Genomic DNA, 21323 nt, shown 5'->3' on the forward strand with positions numbered 1-21323 from the left:
TTGGTTAGATTTTAGTTCTTTTATTTCTCCAGAAAGGGTTTCTCTAATAACTTCCACGCTTTTTTCAAGCCCAGCTAGTATCTTTAAAGTCATGATTCTGGACTCTAGGTCCGACATCGTACTAATGTCCGTATTGACTAGGTCCCTGGCTGACGGTACTACCTCTTGTTCTTTTTGCTGAGGTGATTTCTTTCGTCTTGTCATTTTGTCCAGAGGAGAATAGATGAATGAGAGAACAAAACGCTAACAGGTTTACAACGTCCCCAGCAAATATACTCTATACAAATCAGAAAAGACCTGAAACCAGGGGAAAAGAAAGGGAAAGAAAGAAAAAAGAAAGGGGAAAAAGATGAAAACAAACAAAAACAGAACAAAACAAAAAAAAACAGAATATGATCAAATATGATCAGGCTGGTGCATAGATCAGTGCCACAAACTGGATTTTGGGCGTATTTTGGTCTGTTAGAAGAACGTGCCTCCTAAAATTTTAAAGAAAGAAACTTATATATGTACAAAATAAGGGTTGATACAATGAAGGGATGGAAGATGACAGTAAAGATGAAAATTATAAAAGATTTTATAAAAGGAATTGATAAGAAGTTGTTTGAAAAAAGAAAGAAGATTTAAAAAAAAAAAAGGAGAGAATGTGCTCAGGCAGGAGACTAGAACAGAACCATACACTAGTGATTTAGGGTATATTTTGATCTGTTAGAAGAAACTGTATCTCAAAATTTTAAAGAGAGACATGCCAAAAGTAAGGGTAACTACTATGAAGGAATAGAATATGACTCTAAAAATGAAAAATAAAAATGTTTTTTTAAAAAAGGGATTGATAAGATGTTGGTTGAAAAAGGGAAAAAGAAAAATTCAAAAAAAAAAGTTAAAAAAAATCACCTTTGAAAGACTAAAGAATCATGGTAAAAAAGCCATGAATCCTATGTGCAGTATACCCCTAGCGCTGGAGTTCTCCTATTCTCATTGATAGGTAAACTTGGTCTTGGCTGGCTGTTCGTGCTGATCTTCTGGGGAAGGGGCCTGTTGCCGTGGTTCCCAAATGTCTTTGCCGGAGGCTGAATTGCCCCGCCCTTGTCGGTCAGGGTTAAGCAATCTGCTTGGGTTTGCTCTCGGGAGCTTTTTTTCCCTGCAAGCTCTCGGTACAGCTTTGGAGGACGAGAGTGAAAATGGCGGCCTCCCAATCTCCACCCGGAGGAGCCGAGAACTCGGGGCCCCGCTCCTCAGTGCGCCCCCAGAGAAAAGCAGTCACTCCTGTCTCCCCGGTCTCCGGCCACACTCCATGCTCACCCGGCCTGTGACCGAGCGTTTCTATCTCTGGCATCCGACCCCGTGTGGAGTCCCAAACCCAGGAGATCCCTGCGGTGCGCTCCAGCACCGCTCCTCCCAGGGGAGGAAGTCTCCCCAGATCCGGGAGTCTCCCCGGTTCTGCCGCTTGTTGGGTCCCTGCTGGAGGAGCAGTTGCCCAACTGTGCCGCGGATCACAGTTTATGGCAACCCCGAGCTGAGAGCCCGCCTTGGCTCCGCCTCTGTAGTCGGCTTCCCTGCTCCGATACCTGGGAGCTGTGCCGCACTCAGGCACCCCTGGTCTTTCTGTGACCCCGAGGGTCCTGAGACCACACTGTCCCGTGAGGGTTCCACCTCCTGCTTAGCCACTGGAGCGACGTCCCTCAGTGGAGCCAACTTCTAAAAGTTCCGATTTTGTGCCCCGCTGCTCTACCACTTGCCAGAAGCGGCCGGCGGAGGCCCCCTCCCCCGCAGTCTATACTCCCGAATATCACCTCAGATTCACTTCTCCGCACATCCTACCTTCCAATAAGTGGTCGCTTTTCTGTTCAGAGAGTTGTTGCTGTTCTTTTCTTCGATCTCCTGTTGAGTTCGTAGGTGTTCAGAATGGTTTGATCCCTATTCAGCTGAATTCCTGAGACCAGACGAAATCCAGGTCTCCTACTCCTCCGCCATCTTGCCAAGAAAAAAAAAAAACAGTTGTCATTTCATTGTTGAACTGTAATAGTCCTTGGTTTGTCGTAAGCAAAAGTCCACGATCAGATACATGGTGTACACATTTTTCCTCCCATTGGCTAGGTCATTGCTACACTTTTCATTTTGTCGTACTTTATCTACTTTTCCATTTGTTTCTTGTGCTTTTGGCATCCTGTCCAAGAAGTCATTGCCAAATCTAAGGTCTGGAAGATTTATTCATTTTTTTTTTCCTATGGGTTCTATAGTTTCCCCTCTTAGTGTATGTCTCGGATCTGTTTCGAGTTGGCTTTTGTAAATAGCGATGGCGGGCACAACTTCATCTTCTGCGTGTGCACATCGAGGGGTCCCAGCACCACGTGTGCAGAGGACTCGTCTTTCCTCATGGCCTGGTCTTGGCTCCCTCACTGGAAATGAGTTGATCATGAAATGCGGGTTTATCGCTGGATTCTGACTCTGTGGCATGGACCCGTATTTCCGTTTTTATGCCAAGACCACACTGTCCTCGTCACTGTTGCTTTGTAGTAAGTTTTCAGACAGGGAAGTGTAGCCCCTCTTGACTTTGTTCTTTTTGTTCAAGGTTGCTTGGGCTCCTTGGGGCTCCTTGTAATGCTGTGTGAATTTTAGGATTGGCTTGTCGGTTTCTACAGATGGCCAACAGGTATCCTGATAAGAGTCATGTTGAATCTGTACATCGGTTTCCAGACCTTTGCCATCTTCATATTCAGTCTTCCAGTCCATGTCGAGAGGCTTCTTTCTGTGTATTTAGATCTTTCGTTTTTTTCAGAAACATTCTGTAGTTTTCAAGTGTGTTTTGCACGTCTTTTGTTAAATTTGTTCCAGAGCATTTTATTCTTTTTGATGGTTTATAAATGGAATTGTTTTCTAAAATGTATGTTCAGATTGCTTGTTGCAAGTGTGTACAAATACAGTTGATTACTGTGTATCGATTCGCGTCCTGCATCCTCATGAACTCACCATGTCTGGTGTAATGCCACTAACATTCCGTAGAGTAGAAACCTACAAGCAGGAATCTTTGGGCTTCTTCCTTCCCAGTGTGCGTGTCTCCTCTCTCGTCCCCGTGCCTGACTGCTGTGTGAGACCTCCCGCGCGGTGCTGGAGAGAAGTGGGAGTGTGGAGAGTCCTGTGTCGTTGCTGCTCTGGTGGGGAAAGTATCTGCTCTTCCACCACAAAGCATGCCGTTAGCTGTGCGGTTCCTTTATCGGGCTGAGGACGTTTCTTTCCATTGCTTGTGTGCTGCGTCTTTATTTGGAAACGGTGTCACACGGTTTTTCTGCATCTGCACAGATGGTTTTGGTTTTTCATTCTACTGATACAGTGTATTCCATGAGTTGATTTTTCCAGCATTAAACCAACCTTGCATTCCTGGAATACGTCCCACGTGGCCCAGGTGCATAGTCCTTTCTCTATGTTCCTGGATTCTGTTTGCTCTTATTTTTGATGATTTTTGCTCCATTCATATTCGTAAGAGGCACTGGTTGTGGTTTTGTGACTTTGTCTGGTTTCGATGTTAGGGTAATACTTGTCTCAGAGGATGAGTTCAGAAGTGTTCTCTTCTTTTGTGGATTGTTCTCTTAAAGTTTTGTTTAAGTGTTGTTTTAGAAGTGTGTAAAAACATGCATGGTTCCAAGGTCAAACCCAAAAATCAGACATATTCAGAGAAGTACACATTCTATGCCTGTCTGTTTCCCTGTGTTCTCTTACCCTGTCCAGAAGGAATGGTGGTCACAGTGTCTGTTTACTGTTTTATTGTCTTGTTTTTCAATACGAGCAAACGTATGGACATATACATATGTGTTATGAAATGCGCACATATATGGGAACGTACGTACATACCTAATTCATACCTTTCTGAGGTAGAAAGTAGCACGCTGTCCTACACGTGGGTATTTTATCAGTGAACATTGTAATCTTGGAGCTCATGCCGTATCTGTCCAGGCGGCCCTTGCTTTGCACCGTAGCGCGGACCGTAAACACTAGTAACCGTGCGAGCTGACGCCGTGCAGGTTGGTGTTATCCAGGGGGAAGTTACAAGTGTTCTGGGACCTTTAAAACATGTTTGTAAAGACATTAAAAACTCTCTTATAGTTCGTTACAAACGTGTAGGGAAACGGAAAAAAAAGTAAGACTCATTTTTATTCCACTGTAACTTAAAACATTAGAAATTCTAAAAGCTGGTGTTGTATTTCTTTGTAAAACATTAGCAAATGACGTCTGAGTGGGGCTTGTCCCCGTGTCGCCTGGTGTACGGTACAGAGCGAGCATCTTGTCTGTGCCTTGGCTCTTGTCCTGCTCCCAAGTCTGGTTCACTTCCAACCTTGTACCCCCTGCACTTTCAATGTTGTGAAATGTTTCTGAGAGTTCCCTTCACGTGAAGCTTGTCTCTGGCATCACATCCTCTGGGATGCGTCCGAGTTTCCCTCACAGCCTCGTCTGTGTTGATCATGGGCGCTCACTGACTTCCTCTGGCTCCACATGCGTGGCCCCTTGCCCTGCGCCAACAGCAGTGTTCCCGCGGTCAGCCTTTCTTCTGCGGTCCGTTCATGTTCCCACGGATCCCGCACACGCCGTGTCATGTTTCTTCCAGACCTTGGCCAGCAAAACTGCCCGATCTCCAGCTGCAGCATCAGTAACCTGTGTGAACGTCCGTCCGACATGGTGGGTTTACAAGAGCTGAAATCACTTGGCCCATCGGCTGGGGAAGAAGCTGGTTTTGGTGGTAAGAAGCAGATTTTCATATTTTCACTGAAGCATCCAGGAGAACTGGGCTGACCTGGCACATTATGCAGCCTGGAGAGAGCCAACTTACTTTGTTACAGTTTCCTGACTGGGGGGAGCCGGGGGCACACACCACACTCCATGCTGTCTGCATGAGCCGAATAACAGACACACAGCGCCGGGTCCTCCCAGACTTTCAGAGAACTGATGCACGATTTTACGCCTCCTCTTCATAGCAGATGGACTAAAGGAGCCACAGTGACACCGTAGTCTGCTCACACGTCTGTGCCGCCGTAACTGAAACATGAACCGTGTTAGTGCGGGGACTGGTACGATTCCCTGTACTTTGTACACAGCGAGGACGGCCTGTGTAGTGAGCGCCCCCTTCTTCCTGCCGATGCATAGCACGCGGCTGCTGGGGGAGCCGTCGTCTGCATTCACTCTCCGCCACCGGGGGTGGGGGGCTGTCGGCGCCTCGTGCCAACACTGCAGTAAACACCGTGTGTGCGCATCGTTTCACATTTTGTCCCCGTGTCTTGGGACTGTTGTGTAAGCAGGTTTACCGGGTCACAGCACACACGCACATGATACTGTCTCGTGTTGCCAGGTCCCCCCCCCCCCCATAAGGGCTGTGCCGTCCGAACCTTCAGGGTCAGCGTATGGATGATCACATGACTGACGCGTCATCGGGCCCGAGCAGCAGACATGGTCTGATGCCTGCAGCTTGGCGGTCACGTGCGTGGGAAATGGCGTCCTGCGCCATGTCTGATTTGCATTTCTGTTGATTTGCTGACATGTTACTGGTTGAATTTCAGCGGCGGTAGTTAAATGAGATGTGTGCATAGTTCCTCTGTGCATAGCTATTCTTGCCCAGGTTGTGATGCACGGTTATCTGCGCGGATAATTTTACTTCTTCCAGCGTTTACATCCCTCGCTGTTGGCTCTATTTAGGATTTTAATTTCTTGAGTCAATTTTCATCAATTTATATTTCTTCTAAAACAGTTCTTTGTGTAACTTAGACGTTTATTGCTTCAACATTTTTTCTCATCTTCTTGTATCATTTTTAAAATCTTTATCAGATCTGTATGTGTGACCCTTTGTTTGTGGGATTATTTATTTCTGTTTCCTTTCTTGTCTACTCACGGTGGAGATGGACTTATGTTATTTTTCAGATGAGCATCCATCAGCTCCAGGGATTTATTTTTTTATCTCATGATTTCTGCTCTCATTTTTATTACTTTCTTGTAATTTTTTCTATTCCATCATTTTTTCCTAGCTTCTCGAATGATTCATTCCTTCTTGGTCTGCATTATTGACATAGAGTTTACGCACAGCAAGATTCCCAGTGTTACATGTACAACGTGGTATGTTCTGGTGAATGTGTCCCCTGTGCGCCACCTTGTCAGGGCAGGGAGCCCTGTCCTTGCCGTTGGTCCCATCCCTGTCTCCCTGGCCGTGTCACACACACACACACGTGGTCTGGCACTGCGGTTTTGCCTCTTTGGGAATTTCACGTGACAGGAATCGTGCTGTCTTTGGTTTCTGGTGTCAGTCACACAGAATAATGTGATATTCCTCCCCACCGGAGTCACTGAGTACCAGACGGTGACCCGTGTGTGCACGCACCATGGCTTACGTGTTTCCCAGTGGGTGAGCGCTTTGTTGTATCCATTGTGTTTCGTGAGTAGAGCTGCTGTTGTGTGTGTGCACACGGAAGACTCATGCACACGTCTGCATCTCTCAGGTAGCAAGTACTCGGACTTGAATTGTTGGCGACTGATTTTACAAGAAACTGTGGAAGTGCTTTCCAGAGTGGCTGTCCGTGGTACATCTCCAACCAGCAATGCCCGAGAGCGCCAGTTCTCATGTAACCTCACCAGCGCTTGGTTTCCACACTTTACAGTTTCAGCCATTCTCCCCCGCGTGTAACTCATCCACGGCTTCATTTCCCTAATGATTATGTTGAACACCTTTTCACGTGTGTATTTTTCAGAGTGCATCTTTCTTCCCATTTCTGGCAGCTTCCTTGAGGTGTAACTGATGCACAGTACACGGCACACGCTTCCCGTGTATAATCTGTGGAGCTGTGATGTATGTGTGTCCCCTGAAACTATGCACGGAGTCCCGACAACACACGTGTCCAACATGCCCCAACTCTGCCCTTTCCCATGCCACCCCACTCGTCCCCGGCTGCCACGGGGACTTGGTCATTGTGGGTTAGGTGAGTTTTCTAGAATTTTACATGAACAGATAGTAGATACTTCTTCATTGTGGTAAAATGTACCTAAAATGCCATCAGCATCTTAACCACCATAAAAGTAGAATTCAGAGACACTTAGGACATGTACAGTGTTACGCACCTATCACCTGCCCCTCTGCTCGGTTCTCGTACCGCCTCATGGCGATAGCAGAGAGCCCAGGGGTTAGGGGCTCAGCTCCCCAGGGCCACCCCACTTCTGACACCTGTCACAAATCCCAGGTTGTCACCTGTGCACTGACCGACCAGCCATAGACCCGGGGGTTCCCACGGCCCTCCTTGGGGGAGGATAGAACTGCACAGACAGAGGAAGAGGCACACGGGGTGAGCGCTGGGAGGGTCCCGAGCTCAGGAGCTGCTGTCCCGGTGGAGCTGGGCGCCCACCCTTCATGTGCTCAGATGGCGTTCACCATCCAGAAACTCTCTACACCTTGTCTTTACTTTCATGTAGGCTTCACCTGTAGGCATGACGCATCATACTCCTGACCTTCAGGTGTTCTCCTCTCTGGAGGATGGTGCCGGGCTGAACGTCCCAAGTGTCTCATCGTGGCTCAGCCTTCCTGCTGTCCAGCCCCACCCGGGAGCCACCCAGAACCACCTCTTTAAGACAACAGAAGGACCTGTTAGCCCGCACACCCCAGGGGATTTAGGAGCTCTCTGTCAAGAACCAGAGTTAAAGACCAAAAGTTAGAACAGAGGGTGATCCTAGCACCCCAGTCCCGTAGGGAATTACAACGGTTTCAGAATCACTGTGCCAGGAAGTGGGGCAGAATTGAGTATTTATATTTGTTATGTCACACACATGACGGCATAGCTGAACCTCAGGTGCATGATGCTGACTGAAAGGAACTATGCCTAAAAGGCCACGGGCGGCACGATCCCACTTATACAACATTCCAGAAAAGGGAAGCCACAGGGGTGGAGAGGGGCTTGCTGGGTGTGGGTTAGGGTTAAGGTTAGGGTATGCCGGAATCGGCGGGTGACACGGCTCTCCTCACTGTGGGGACAGACATGTGATCTAGGCATCTGAGTGCACTCTACAAAGAGCGAATCTTTCCGAGTGTATGTTACATAAAATTGATAAAAAGCAAACTCTTATTGTGATGCGTCTTTTCCCTTGGAGTGACAGTTTTATACTTTTTTATAAGCTGTTATTTCTGCCTCTTGCATTTTAGAGGTCACGTTTCCCACTCGCTTCAGAAAATTAACAAAATGTCCTGCAAGGCAGTGTAGGTCACGACCAAAGCCTTAGGATTAACCTTCCAGCTGTCAGATTGGTTGGAACCCTAGGGATGCCAGCACGTGCTGGGAACTCATCCACGGAGGGGCCCCTTTACAGGAGAGTGCACAGAGCTTCATGTGCATGGACCGCTTCGGGGACGGACGTGTGGCGCCATGAGGGGCCACAGTGCTGTCACCGCCAGTCCTGCATGCCGCAAGTGTCCACACACCGCACGTGACCACCACCCAGAGCACGACGCCACATGTTCACGGCACCCAGGGAGTTCCCTTCGGCCCACTCCCGGTCAGCATTCCACGTCACCAGCCCGTGCTCTGGATGCTGTGCTGGTTCACGTCTCACAAGTCGGGCATGGGTGTCCTTTCCCCTCCAGCTCCCCCAGCCCAGTGTGGCCTCCATGAAATTCATCCACACCTGCATGGGGCACTGGTGTCTTGGTTGTGCCCAAAACACATGGGTGGTTCTTTGTGATCGCTGCATTTTATTCCATGATATGGCCCGAAACCAACACCCTCAAAGGGCGTGAATCTACCAGTTCGTTCATCCAGCACCCTGCTTGTGGACACCTGGGTGGTTCCATCTGGGGCATCCTGAGTAAGGCTACTGGGACCATTCTTGTCCATGTCTTGTGGGAGCGAGCGTCAGGTCTCTGGGTTACTCCCAGAGGACAGTGTGTGGCCTGCAGAACTGCGTGGCCAGCTCTCGGTAGACCCTGCCTGGCGGCTCTCTCCACCGGCCACATTCGTAAGCTCCGATCCTTGCATCCTTGCCAATGCCTGATATTTTCAGTCCTCCGACTTTGAGCTGTTCCTTTGGGCCTTTCTGATCTCTCCTTACACATTTCTTTGCATCTCCATTGTGAGCGCTGATGCCGAGCACGTTTCCGTGGCCATATGGGCGTCTGTGCATTCTTTTCTCAGAGTGCCTGTTGCTCTCTTGTGCTGTGTGCCTTTTTCTCCTTGACCAGCAGTTCTTTAAAATCCTGCCTGTGAGTCCTTGTTAGGCTTGCGTGTTGCAGATGTTCTTTCCTGGTCTGTGGCTTGTCTTCACGGTCTTCACAGCATCTTCCAGCAGACAGTTCTTAAGTGAAGTTTAGCTCTCTCTCTCCCTTCAGGGTTGAAAGTGTTTTGGGTCCTGTGTGAGGGATCTTTGCTACTCCAAAATCAGGGAGAGCTTCTCTTACATTTTCTTGCATAAGGCTTACTGTTTTACCATTCCCATTCAGGACCAGGATCCATTGTGCATTGACCATTGTGCACAGTGTGAAGGAAGGTTACCCGTTGTTGATGCAGTGCTCTCACTGAGAACATGGTTGTTCCCGCAGAACTGTAGGCCTGCCTTTCTCCTGAATCACTTGATGGGCTCAGGATCTCTTCCTCACTGTTCCCTGCGTTGGGTCTGTCTGTCCCTCCTTGCACACATGCACCAAGTGTTCACTGATGGAACTCTGCAGTAAGCCTTCAAAATCCTCCCCTTCCTGTACGGGTTTCTGAATAAGCTTTTGTATTTCCGCAACAACACCAGACACCCTGCTGCATGTCGATTGGCTTTCAGTTGAATCTGGGGGTCATTCGGGAGCCAGTGTTGGGGTCTCCACCGCAGGTGCTCAACACGGGGTCTTGAACGTCTCCCAGCAGTGGTGTGTGGTTGGCTTTGTGCAGATGGTACGCAGTGCTGGTTAGATTTATTTGAGGGGTTTCTTTATGCTTTACGTAGATGGCACTGCTAAAAATTTCATTTTGTAATTGTTGGCCAGTGTGTTGAAATAGAATTGCCTCACGTATATTGTGCTTGCTTCTAGCAACTTTGCGGAAGTTACTTATTATAATATTCTGTAAGTCTCTCGTGTCTTCTACACACTGTGTCATTTCTGAATTACAGCAGTTTTGAGTCCTCCTCTTGGGCCTTTGTACCTTCCTGTCCTTCTCCCGCCCCCGCGCCCTGGCCTCAGTACTCGTGGTGCCCTTGCCTTGGTCCCAGCTTGGACACGGAGGCATCATGTGTCACCCTTGCGTCTGATGTGAGCCATAGGTTTTCTGTGGATACCCTTTATTAGAATGAGGTGTTCCCGGGGTGCCTGGCTGGCTCAGTTAGTGGAGCATGTGACAGTTGATCTTGGGGCTGTGAGTTTGAGTCCCATTTTAGGTGTAGAGATTCCTTAAAAAATAAAAAATAAAAAAAATTAGAAGAGAGTAAGGTGTTCTCCTCTGTTCTCAGTTTCCTGGTCTGTTGTTTCTTAATTATTATTTTTGTAATGGCTGGATTCAGTTTGCTGATATGTATTCTGTATAGGATTTCTGCATCTGTGTTGGTGAGACATGACTGGCCCATAAGTTTCCTTGCATCCTTGAGAGATTTCAGTATCTGCTGTGTGTTGGCCTCATGATAAGAATTAAGAAACATCCCTTATGTTGAGTCCCCGGAAGAGTTTGTATGTAGTCAATATGATTTCTTTCCTAAATGTCTGAGCAAACTCAGTAGCAGAGCCATTGGGTCTGGACTTTTCTTTGGGAAAGTTTTACAGATTCAGTTTCTTGCAGACTTATAGCTCTGTTCAGATTTTCAGTTGTGTCTGTTTGGGTTAGATTAAGGCTTCACGGGTACTCTGTGCAGGTCACCAACGCTGTGGCACGTGTGGGCATGAAGTTATCCTAGTGTCCACTTCCTGTCTTCCTCATGCCTGTGGGAGGCGCGGTGACAGTTGACATTCGAATGACTGAGTCATTCGTAACTTGTGTCTTCTGTCTGTTGTTCTTGACAAGTTTTGCTAAGGGGTGTTTTATTTTTTTTTAGATCTTCAAAGAACTGACTTTCACTTTTGCTGACTTTCTGTATCGAGTATTTGCTTTCTTTTTTTTTTTTTAAAGATTTTATTTATTTATTTGACAGAGAGAGACAGCGAGAGAGGGAACACAAGCAGGCGGAGTGGGAGAGGGAGAAGCAGGCTCCCCGCGGAGCAGGGAGCCCGATGTGGGGCTCGATCCCAGGACCCTGGGACCACGACCTGAGTCGGAGGCAGACGCTTAACGACTGAGCCTCCAAGGTGCACCTCTTTTATTTTCATGTCTGCCTGGTCCAGTGTTCTTCCTTTTCTTCTTTTTTGAGGTAGGAGCTTAGATCAGTGTTTTCCAGGCTTCTCTGCTGACACATGTGCTCAACACCGTGGTCTGTGCTCACGTGGTGAAGTGCTGATGGGCGGTATTTTCCGTGTCACGTTTAGAGCCCTTCTTCATTTACGCTGTCTGTTCCCTCGCCCATGGTTATCCCGAGCTGCTGCTGGACTCGCAGACTTCAGGGGCCTGCTGGTTGCCCACTGATGGACTGTCTGCTGGATGGGGTGCTCTGTTCCTGTCCCCGAGCTGCATTCCTGTCACCCGATGTGACAGCTGGGACAAGCACCTCTTGCTGTCCCTGGTGCGTGGGAATGAACGCACGTCTTGTGTTTGGCAGGGACACTGCACTCCTCTGTGCAGGGCTGATGGGCTCGAAGGTCCGGTGTCTCTGCAGCAGAGGCTCGCTGCGGCATCCCCGCGGGAGCGCGCGGTCGTGGCAGCAGCTGGGTGTCCAGGAGGCGCTGACTGCCCGCTTTGCCCCTGTACTGCAGGCCTGTGGCTGCCCGCTGTACTGGAAGGGGCCGCTGTTCTGCAGTGCCGGGGGAGAGCGCACGGGCTCCGTCTCTGTCCACAAGTTCGTCGCCATGTGGAGAAAGTGAGTCTTGCGCCTGTGCACTGGGGGCGGGTGTCGGGAAGGGAGACATGTCCCCAGCTCTGCGCAGTTCCAAGGGCAGGTGCTGCATCACGGCTCATGTTCTGTGGCCGAGACGGCAAGAGGAGGGAGCTCACCTCCAGGGCATGTGGCACGGTGTGCAGTCCCTTCCCGGGCCTGCTCTTGATCACACCCCGTCATGGCCCCGTGCCCTCCTCACGGCCTGTGTCTGGGAGGGGCCTCGTGGATCGGGTGCGTGGGGACCGCTGGGACGTCCTCTTCCATTGCAGGACCCTCCAGAACTGTCACGATGACGCTGCCAAGTTCGTCCACCTGCTCATGAATCCCGGCTGTAACTACCTGGCGCAAGAAGACTTCATCCCCTTCTTACAGGTGTGCCCTGGCGTCCACACCACACGCACCTGCTCCCCTCCTCCCAGGTCCACCCCTGCATCCACGCCACACTCACCTCCTCCCGGGTCCACCCCTGCATCTACAACACACACTGGCTAGCGGTCTGGCTCCCTTCCCTCAGGGTACTGCTTCCTACAGACATGGCCCAGGGACCAGCCCCTCTCATGTGTGAGTGATGAGGCCACGTGTGCCCCACACGGCGCAGGCGTGTGCGAGTGGCAGGATCACGTGTGCCCCACATGGTGCCGGTGTGTGAGTGGGGGGACCATATGTGCCCCGCACGCGGTGCAGATGCGTGTGAGTGGGGAGACCAAATGCAGCTGCAGAGCATGAGGCCACAGAGACGTGGGGACTACAGCCCCTGGCTGTGTCACCTGCTGCATAAAAACAGGTCATGGTGTTCTAGAACATTCTCTGCTTCCCTTCAGACTCATTTAGAGCATCGTGGCACAGTCTGAGACAGATAATCGAGGGTGAATGGTAGATTTGTCACTGGGCCTTCTGGGTAGCCATTCTGAGTAACTGGATTATTCCAGCAGATGTTACCTAAAGGCTCATGTGACTGTAGCTCGTAAAATGAGGGTATTTAAACCCTCCCTGTGGACCTCTGTGTGGGTCCTTGTGCATTTATATGCATTGAGTCCCAGTTAATTGTCAGAGGTCACGATGGTCGCTTCCCACCACCCTGTCCCGTGCTTCCTCAGCGTGCAGCCTAAGGGATTTACAGAGTTGCACCCTTGGGGTTATGTTTCGTAAGCAGCTGTGTGGCCGAGTGTTCTGTGCACAGCAGCCCTGTCCCTGTGGAAGCCGCAGGGGTTGGCAACAGACACAGGTGCCTGTGCTCGGCGGGCACGGAGCGTGTCCCCAAGCTCCATCTTGTCTTCTATGTGCAGGACGTGGTGAACACGCACCCGGGCTTAGCCTTCCTGAAGGAGGCATCAGAGTTCCACTCTCGCTACATCACCACCGTGAGTATTCGGGCACAGCCGGCTGCCCCCGGGACGCCAGTTCCAGGCCCCACCACACATTTGAGCGAGGACCCAGGTCCTCGGGCTGTGGCCTTTCTGGACCCCGATCTTCTCGCCCACAAATAAGATGTTGGCAGTGCCGGCTGAGTGGCGCCAAGGGAGGGTCCTCGAGAGGCAGATGTCCCGTGTTGAGGCGTAAAGCACAGCAAGTTCGTGGAGAGCCTGGCGGGCCTTCCCACGTGTCTGGAAGTCAGACACTAGTGCAAGGGAGGGGGCGTCCCAGAGATCCATGTGGTCTCCTTCCCGGGGCCGGAGGGAGAGGGCTGGCCATGGGCTTCTCAGCCTGGGAGGACGTCTTAGCTTTGGGGGAACACACGTGCCTGCTCTTTGGACCACAGGGTTCACAGGCACTTTCATCCCCAACCCAACTGTTGGGCAAACACAGAGTGAGTGCCTCGGCCAGCACATGGGGTCCTGCATCCCCCGGTGTCCAGGCGCTCTGCTGACCGCCTTCCTCCTGCAGGTCATACAGAGGATCTTCTACACCGTCAACAGGTCCTGGTCAGGGAGGATCACGTGTGCAGAGCTCCGCAGGAGCACCTTCCTGCAGGTAGGCCACTGGCCAGTGGGGACACGGGGCCTCCGTATGTCCATGTCTCCTGTCCAGCTGCCATCCTCCTGTCTGCCGTGCTCCATCCTGCGTCTTCCATCCACCAGTCCATCCTCCACCCTCCACCCTGGACTGTCCACCCTCCACCCTCCACCCATCCGTCCACCCTCCACCCTCCACCCATCCGTCCACCCTCCACCCTGCACCCCCCATCCTCCATCCCCTTGCATCCGTATCTTTCATCTTCTGTCTTCTACCCTCCTCCCTCCACCCTCCACCCTTCTTTCCATCCTCCACCCTCTTACGTCTACCCTCCATCCTTCGCCCGTGTCCATCTTCCATTCTCCATCCTTCTGTTCGCCACCCTCCTCCGTCCATCTCTACCCCTCTACCCACCCATTGACCGTCCACCATCCGTGCAGGAGAAATGACCCATCGGCACTGGAGATCGAGGTGTGCCCTTCACTGGGGTTCAGTGCACATGTGGGCATTGATGAGGAGGGTGCTGATCTGCCCACAGAAGGAGGCCCCAGCCTGTGAGAGGGTTGACACTTGCAGGACTGCCGCACATTGCTAGCAGTAGCCAGGCTGAGTTTTAGGCACAACCCTGACTGCAGTGCGCTCCTGACCTAGATGCTCTGCTCCCAACCCCAGGCTTGTCTTGACCAGTTCTGGGCCCTCCACCCTCATAATATGAGACACCTGGGTGGAGGGGGGGTGGAGGGGGGGGTCCCACCCCGGGGTCCCACCCACAGGAAGCCCAGCTCCTGTGGGAAATGCACCAGTTCTGGTGGGTTTGTTTTGGCAGAATGTGGCGCTCTTGGAAGAGGAAGCAGACATCAATCAGCTGACGGAGTACTTCTCATACGAGCACTTCTATGTCATTTACTGCAAGTTCTGGGAGCTGGACACGGACCACGACCTTCTCATCGATTCCCAGGACCTGGCCCGGCACAACGACCACGGTTAGTATGCAGCCTGTGTGGGACAAGGGGACCTCCAGGTGCTGGCCGCTCAGGCACCCTGCTCTGTCCAGTGCCACTGGCCATGGCCACCTCCCCTGGGCCTGTGGCCTGATGTCTAAAATTGCCTTCCTGTCTTTCACGCCCCTCATCTCCAGGAGTGGTATGTTCTTACAGGACATACGAGAGATGCAGGATGCACATGCACGAGACACGTGAGGGTTGGGGACACATGTGGGACATGATGCACACGGGAGACAGAAACACACACACATTGCAGGCTGCTGACCTGCCCACATAAGGAGGCTCCAGCTGTGAGAGCGGTGGTGCTCGCAGGGTTGTGCCCCATGCTGCTGGCAGCAGCCAGGCCAAGTGTCAGGTGCAACCCTGACCTGGTGTCTTGAGAAGGCAGGCAGAGGGGTCAGAAGGCAGGCAGGGCTGTCCTGTGCAGCCCACGAGGTAGGTTTCCTTTGATGATCCATGTTTTCAGTCTGTGGATGTGTGCATCCGAGTGAGCTGTCACACAGTTCCCTGGGACTGCTGTAACAGAGGGGGCCTAAAACAACAGCAGAGTACCCTCAAAGTATCCAGTCAAGGAATTTATGGGTGGTCACCCAGGAGGGCTGTACAGGAGTTTGCTGAGGTGGTTGTAACAAATGACCACAAACTGGGCCCATCCCACAACAGGAATTCATCCTCTCCCAGGTCTGGAGACCAGAGTCCGAGATCCAGGCGGGGCAGTGCAGTGTTCCAGGGAGGGTCCTTCCTGCCTCTTCCAGCTTCTGGGGCTCCAGGTGTCCCTGGGCTGGTGGCCACGTCCTTCCCATCTCTGCCTCCGTCTTCATGTGGCTTCTCTGTCTCCTCTTGTGTCTCTTACAAGGACACCTGTCATTGGATTTAGGGCCGCCCTGATCCAGGATGAGCTCATCTCAGAGCCTTCCCTTCATCACATCTGCAAAGACCGTATTTCCATTTAAGGTTCAGGAATCAGGATTTAGAAATGTTTTTTGGGGGGAGACACAATTCAGCCTGTTGTAGCACCCAGTCATTTTGTATCAGGATAACGTTCATCAAGGTAGGAAGAATCGGGAGACGTGGAAAGAGACTGTCTTCGTTTCTCCGTCCCGTGGGTGCCGTGTGTGGTATGGGCTGAGCTGTATCCCCCCAAAATTCTTTTGTCAGAGTCACATTCTCCAGGACTCCAGAATGGGACCATAAGTGGAAGTGGGGTCTTTAAAGAGGTGATTACGGAAAATGAGGTCATTAGGGTGGGCCCTGATCTCATAGGATTGGGGTCTTGGAAGAGGGGATGAGGACACAGACACCCACAGAGACGACCACGTGAGGACACGGGGAGAACACGGGGTGTACTCACCAAGCAGAGAGGCCTCAGGAGGAACCTGCCTCGGCCCCGCCTGGATCTCACACTCCCAGCCTCGGCCCCGCCTGGATCTCACACTCCCAGCGAGAGAATAAATGTGTTGTTTAATCTGCCCCATCGGTGGTGCTTTGTGACAGGTGCCGAGGCTGACCGATGACCGTGCTTTTCACTTCTCATCTGTCAGGTTTTAGTTTAAACACATTTGGTTTTAATCACGCAGGGAGAGTGTTTGGAGGTGCAGCATCTGAGAGTGTGACTATAGACGTGGTCTGCTCTTTAGTCCGCTGCTGTCTTGGAGCCCCTGGGTCAGCTTTCCACTCTCGCGGCTCTGACTGGGGCTCAGCCCTCGGAACAGGAAAGCTCTGGGCAGCGCCCTGGGGAGGACACATGCGGGAGAGTAGGTTCCACCCCCTACCAGGCCTGGGGCTCAGCATTTCGGACCCAAGCCTGCCCAGCTTTCCCCGAGCGTTTGAGGTTGGGCCGTGACCGCAGGTATGGGCAGGCGGCTCACGGCCCAGTTCTGTTTCTGCAGCTATATCCACCAAGATGATCGAGAGGATATTCTCAGGGGCGGTGACAAGGTACGTCTCAACAGTCATTTTCTTGTGATTTTGGCCAGTGTTCTGTGCCTGAGTCCAGTTCGAGCTCATTCATTCCCTAATGTGAGCTTGTCGTGTGTTGAGAGGGAGTGCCACTGTCACTGAGGTCGTGAGGAAGACACATGCTGTCGTCACACAAGGTCATAAATAAGGGAGGATACATGCCACTGTCACATGAGGCCCTAGTGGAGGACATCTTTGTCACATGAGATCATTAAGGGAGGACACATGCCATTGTCACACAAGCTCGTAAGGGGAAACACAGTTTTGTCATGTGATGTCAGTGGGGGACATACACAGTGCTCTTACACCAGATCATAAATAAGGGGACACACGTCTTTGTCATGTGAGGTCATAAGAAGGGGGGGCAAACACCATTATCGCATGAGGTCGTTTAGTAAGGGGTGGGGGAGGACAGGCCCCACGTGGGTGGTTCACGTCAGGCCCTGGGCATCTGAGAAGGCCCTGGAGTAGGCCACAAGGCGGCTGTGACTGAGGCCACAGAAGCCACTCCTGCCCCGTCTGCCATTCCAGGGCAACCTCTGCGTGCACATGTCCTTTGAAGCCTTCCCCCAAGTAGGAGTCCAGTGTGGGACGGGGCCAAATGCAAGGCTCCACTCACCCAGCAGTGAGGTGGGCAGGGGCCTCCCACCTCACGCCGCTTCTCCCTGACACACATTTTGCCTGTTGGTCTCAACCCTGAACCCAGGGGCAGAAAAGTCCAGAAGGAAGGAAAAATAAGCTACGCTGACTTTGTCTGGTTTTTGATCTCTGAAGAAGACAAAAAAACTCCAACCAGGTACGTATTTGGTGGCTGTCCCGGTACAACAGTTGGAAGCCGTAGGCTAGCGGTCACCTCTGAGCGTGGGCGCCACCAGGGGTCCATCCAGGCAAGGCCAGTCCCAGGCAGGGTCCACGGTGCAGTTAGTCCCGGTGGGGTCAGTCCCCAGCGGGGTCTGTCACAGATGGCCAGGCTCACCGAGGCTTGCACTGACATGCTGTGACTGCAGCATCGAGTACTGGTTCCGCTGCATGGACCTGGATGGGGACGGCGCGCTGTCCATGTTTGAACTGGAGTACTTCTATGAGGAGCAGTGCCGCAGGCTGGACAGCATGGCCATTGAGGCCCTGCCCTTCGAGGACTGCCTCTGCCAGATGCTGGACCTGGTGAAGCCACAGAACGAAGGTAATGCCCCCAGAGATGGGATACCCCGTGTGAGGGGCCCCCTTGCGAGGGAATGTACCGCTGTGAGGGGACACGCTGTCTGAGGTGGTTCCTCGCTGTGAGCTGTGATGTACCCCCATGTGAGGGGACACCGTCGTGTGAGATGTCCCTGTGTGAGGGGGCACGTAATGTGCGGTGGTTTTCCCTCCGCCCCCCACCCATGAGATGTGATGATGTAGTGCCTCCCCGTGTGAGGGGACACATCGTGTGAGGTGATTTCCCCTCCCCCATAAAATGTGATGCTCCCCCTGTGTGAGGGGATGTCCCCGTGTGAGGGGGACACATCGTGTGAGGAGATGTTCCTTGTTTGAGGGGACACGTAATGTGAGGTGATTCTACCCCCCCCATGAGATGTGATGATGTGATGCCCCCCCATGTGAGGGGACACATCCTATGAGGTGATTTCCCCTCCCCCATGAAATGTGATGCTTCGTGTGAGGAGATGTCCCCGTGTGAGGGGACACATGATGTGAGGTGATCTCCTCCCCGTCCCCCGTGGGATGTGATGTGATGCCCCCTCCATGTGAGGGGATGTCCTCCTGTGTGAGGGGACACATCATGTGAGGTGATTTTTTCCCCCCATGAGATGTGATGTCCCCCTGTATGAGGGGACACATCGTGTGAGGTGGTTCCCCCCTGTGAGCTGTGATGCCCCCCCATGTGAGATGTCCCCCTTTGTGAGGGGGACACATTATGTGAGGTGACTCCCCCTGGTGAGATACGATGCCCCCACCCCGTGTGAGGAGATACATTGTGTGAGGTGATTCCCCCGTATAAGTTGTAATGCCCCCCCATGTGAGGAGATGTCCCCAGGACATCCCCCTGTGATATTGTTGCCCCCAACTGTGAGGGAAAATCCCCTCTGTGAGATGTGAGGGGCACCCCATGTGAGATGTGTTCATGTGACGGGATGCCCCCCATGTGAGATGTCCCCCTGTGGTACGCCCTCTGTGTAAGGGACACCCCGTGTGACGGGATGTTCTTCCTGTAAGATGGGATGCCTCTATGTGAGGGCACATTTCCCTTGAGTGAGGGGATCCCCCCCATATAAGGAGATGTCCTCACGTGAGGTGTGATGCTCTCTGTGTGAGAGACACCTGTGTGAAGGGACGCCCACTCAGGGAATGGCCATCCCTACTCTGAGTTGGTGACAATGGTGAGTGGGGCCTTGGGGAGGCCTGGTACCAACCATGTCACAAGACCCCACCCAGGACTGGGTGAGGTGATGTCCTCATGTGTGACATGAGCACCCTTGTTCACTGGTGGTGGTCACTATTGAGTGTGGACACAACACAGCGTGTCCCGGCTGTCCACCTTCCCCTGCCTCCCTCAGGCCCCGTGTGTCCCCCTCAGCACTCACCCGTGGTGAGGGCCCTGTCCTGTTGGGTGAGTACACCCGCCCTACCAGGGTCAGGAAGGTGGATGTCCCTGACCCCACGTCTCCCTGCCTCTGCTCCCTGGTTTCCCACCTCAGGGACCTCAAGCCCAAGTTCCTGGTGTGGGGCGGGGCCCTGGGCGCCTGTCCCCTCCTCGCCCAGGATCCCATCTGGGGTCCTCCTGACACCCCTCAGCTGAGAAGCCTGCGTCCAGGGAGAGGCCAGCAGTGGCACAAGGAAGGACCCCAGGACACCTTCCAGGGTCCAAGGGACAGAGGGAGACTTTTCCCAAACTGTGGTGCCTTGATTAGTATTGTTTCCATGTCGTGGAATCCTGGTCTTGGGGTATTTATGGTCTTTGTGAGTTCTGGGGCCGCCATGTCCAGGTCCTGCCTAGCGGTGGATTTCCTCCCGCCCCAGCGTCGTGCTCCATGATGTGTGCCTAGGCGCCCCCTGGCGGCCAGAGTTTCTCTCTGTTCCTGTGCTGCGCCTCCACGTCTGTCGTCTGACCCATTCTGGGGCACACAGATCCCCAGGCCTCTGGTCTGCACTGCTGCCCCACCTAGCCTGCCTGCCCACACCAGGAACTGCCTCGTGTGGGTGCGTTTTATGCCCAGTTGCATCAGAAAATGCAGTATTGTGCCATGTTTTTCAAGGCGCATCATGACGGACATGCACACACGTCAAATGCAGATTTGTGAAAGCTCTCACCCGGGAGTAATCGTCTCTGAACTGTTTCCTCTCCTGCAGGGAAAATCACCCTCCATGACCTGAAGAAGTGTAAACTCGCCAATGTGTTCTTTGATACCTTCTTCAACATCGAGAAATACCTCGACCATGAGCAGAAGGAACAGGTCTCCCTGCTCAGGGTGAGTGTGGTAAGGAGCACGTGGGGTGGCGGCCGCATCCGCGCCGCGTGACACGCCTGTTTCATCTAGGAGAGTGAGAGCGAAGGCCCTGAGCTCTCCGACTGGGAGAAGTACGCTGCCGAGGAGTACGACATCCTGGTGGCCGAGGAGGCTGTGGGAGAGCCCTGGGAGGATGGGTGAGTGTGCGGACGGGACGCAGAGATGGCCGGGAGGGCCACGCGTGCTACGTGGGGCAGCGGGCGCCTCCTTTCCCACATCCACCTGACCCCCCCCATGGGCTCGGGCCAGAGACAGTGGCTCGTGGGGGCTGCTCCCCCGCGTGCTTCGGGCACCTGTGATGTTCGGCTGACAAGCGTGCGCGGCTGTGAGTAGGGAACCTCGGTGGGGAAGAGAAGGTGGCGGTGGGTGTCCTGAATCCTCAGTGAAAGCCACTCATGCCCGGCGGGGGCCTGTGCACAGGCCTGGCCCCAGAGGAGCTTCGAGAGGCCCCTTCCCAGGATCACGGGGGCTGCCGATCCAGCTAGGCCAGGTTCCAAGTCTGCAGCCACAGCAGGGCCCCGGGCGTGAGTGCGGGCAGGCCCAGCCCCCTGCCTGTCCTGGTGCCCCTGTGTCTGCCCCTGTCCCAGAAACAGACCCAGAGGTGTCATTGCTCTGCCCCCAAGACCTGGGACCCAGGAGCACCAGCCAAGAGGGCCCGGCGCAGGCTGTGCAGTAGGGGCGTTTGAGGCCTGTGGCCCAGAGCCCAGCCTCTCCCCGTCCCCACGCTCACAACCCCCCCCCGCCAATATGCTTGCTCCTCGCCCCCACATCGTGGCCAACTCCCTTCCGTCTTGACCCTTGGGTCACCCGGGACCCTGGGACGTCTCTTGCCCAGTCAGTGCCTCCCACCAACTGCGGAGGGCGCACACACCACAGAGCTGGGGTCCTGGAGAGCCCGGCTCAGGGGCAAGGACCCGACAGACCCTCATAGAGTCACCGCGGCTGG

The 21323-nt window shown here is 53.0% G+C and overlaps 1 protein-coding gene across 2 annotated transcripts in view; it reads left to right on the forward strand.

Annotated features, from left to right (window-relative positions):
• PPP2R3B (protein phosphatase 2 regulatory subunit B''beta) overlaps nucleotides 1-21323 on the forward strand; it is a 59838-nt gene that overhangs the window by 34915 nt on the left and 3600 nt on the right. For both annotated transcript variants that reach the window (XM_025857553.2, XM_025857554.2), the window contains exons 3-12: nucleotides 11834-11937; nucleotides 12225-12327; nucleotides 13242-13316; nucleotides 13840-13926; nucleotides 14735-14891; nucleotides 16802-16850; nucleotides 17578-17667; nucleotides 17879-18054; nucleotides 20220-20338; nucleotides 20408-20514. In XM_025857553.2, coding sequence (XP_025713338.1) covers nucleotides 11834-11937; nucleotides 12225-12327; nucleotides 13242-13316; nucleotides 13840-13926; nucleotides 14735-14891; nucleotides 16802-16850; nucleotides 17578-17667; nucleotides 17879-18054; nucleotides 20220-20338; nucleotides 20408-20514 — 1067 coding nt within the window. The remainder of the gene's footprint in view (nucleotides 1-11833; nucleotides 11938-12224; nucleotides 12328-13241; nucleotides 13317-13839; nucleotides 13927-14734; nucleotides 14892-16801; nucleotides 16851-17577; nucleotides 17668-17878; nucleotides 18055-20219; nucleotides 20339-20407; nucleotides 20515-21323) is intronic.

Source organism: Callorhinus ursinus, unplaced genomic scaffold (assembly GCF_003265705.2).
Source record: "Callorhinus ursinus isolate GAN/ISIS: 27379988/994484 unplaced genomic scaffold, GSC_fseal_2.0 scaffold16, whole genome shotgun sequence".
In the NCBI taxonomy this organism is placed as follows: domain Eukaryota; kingdom Metazoa; phylum Chordata; class Mammalia; order Carnivora; family Otariidae; genus Callorhinus; species Callorhinus ursinus.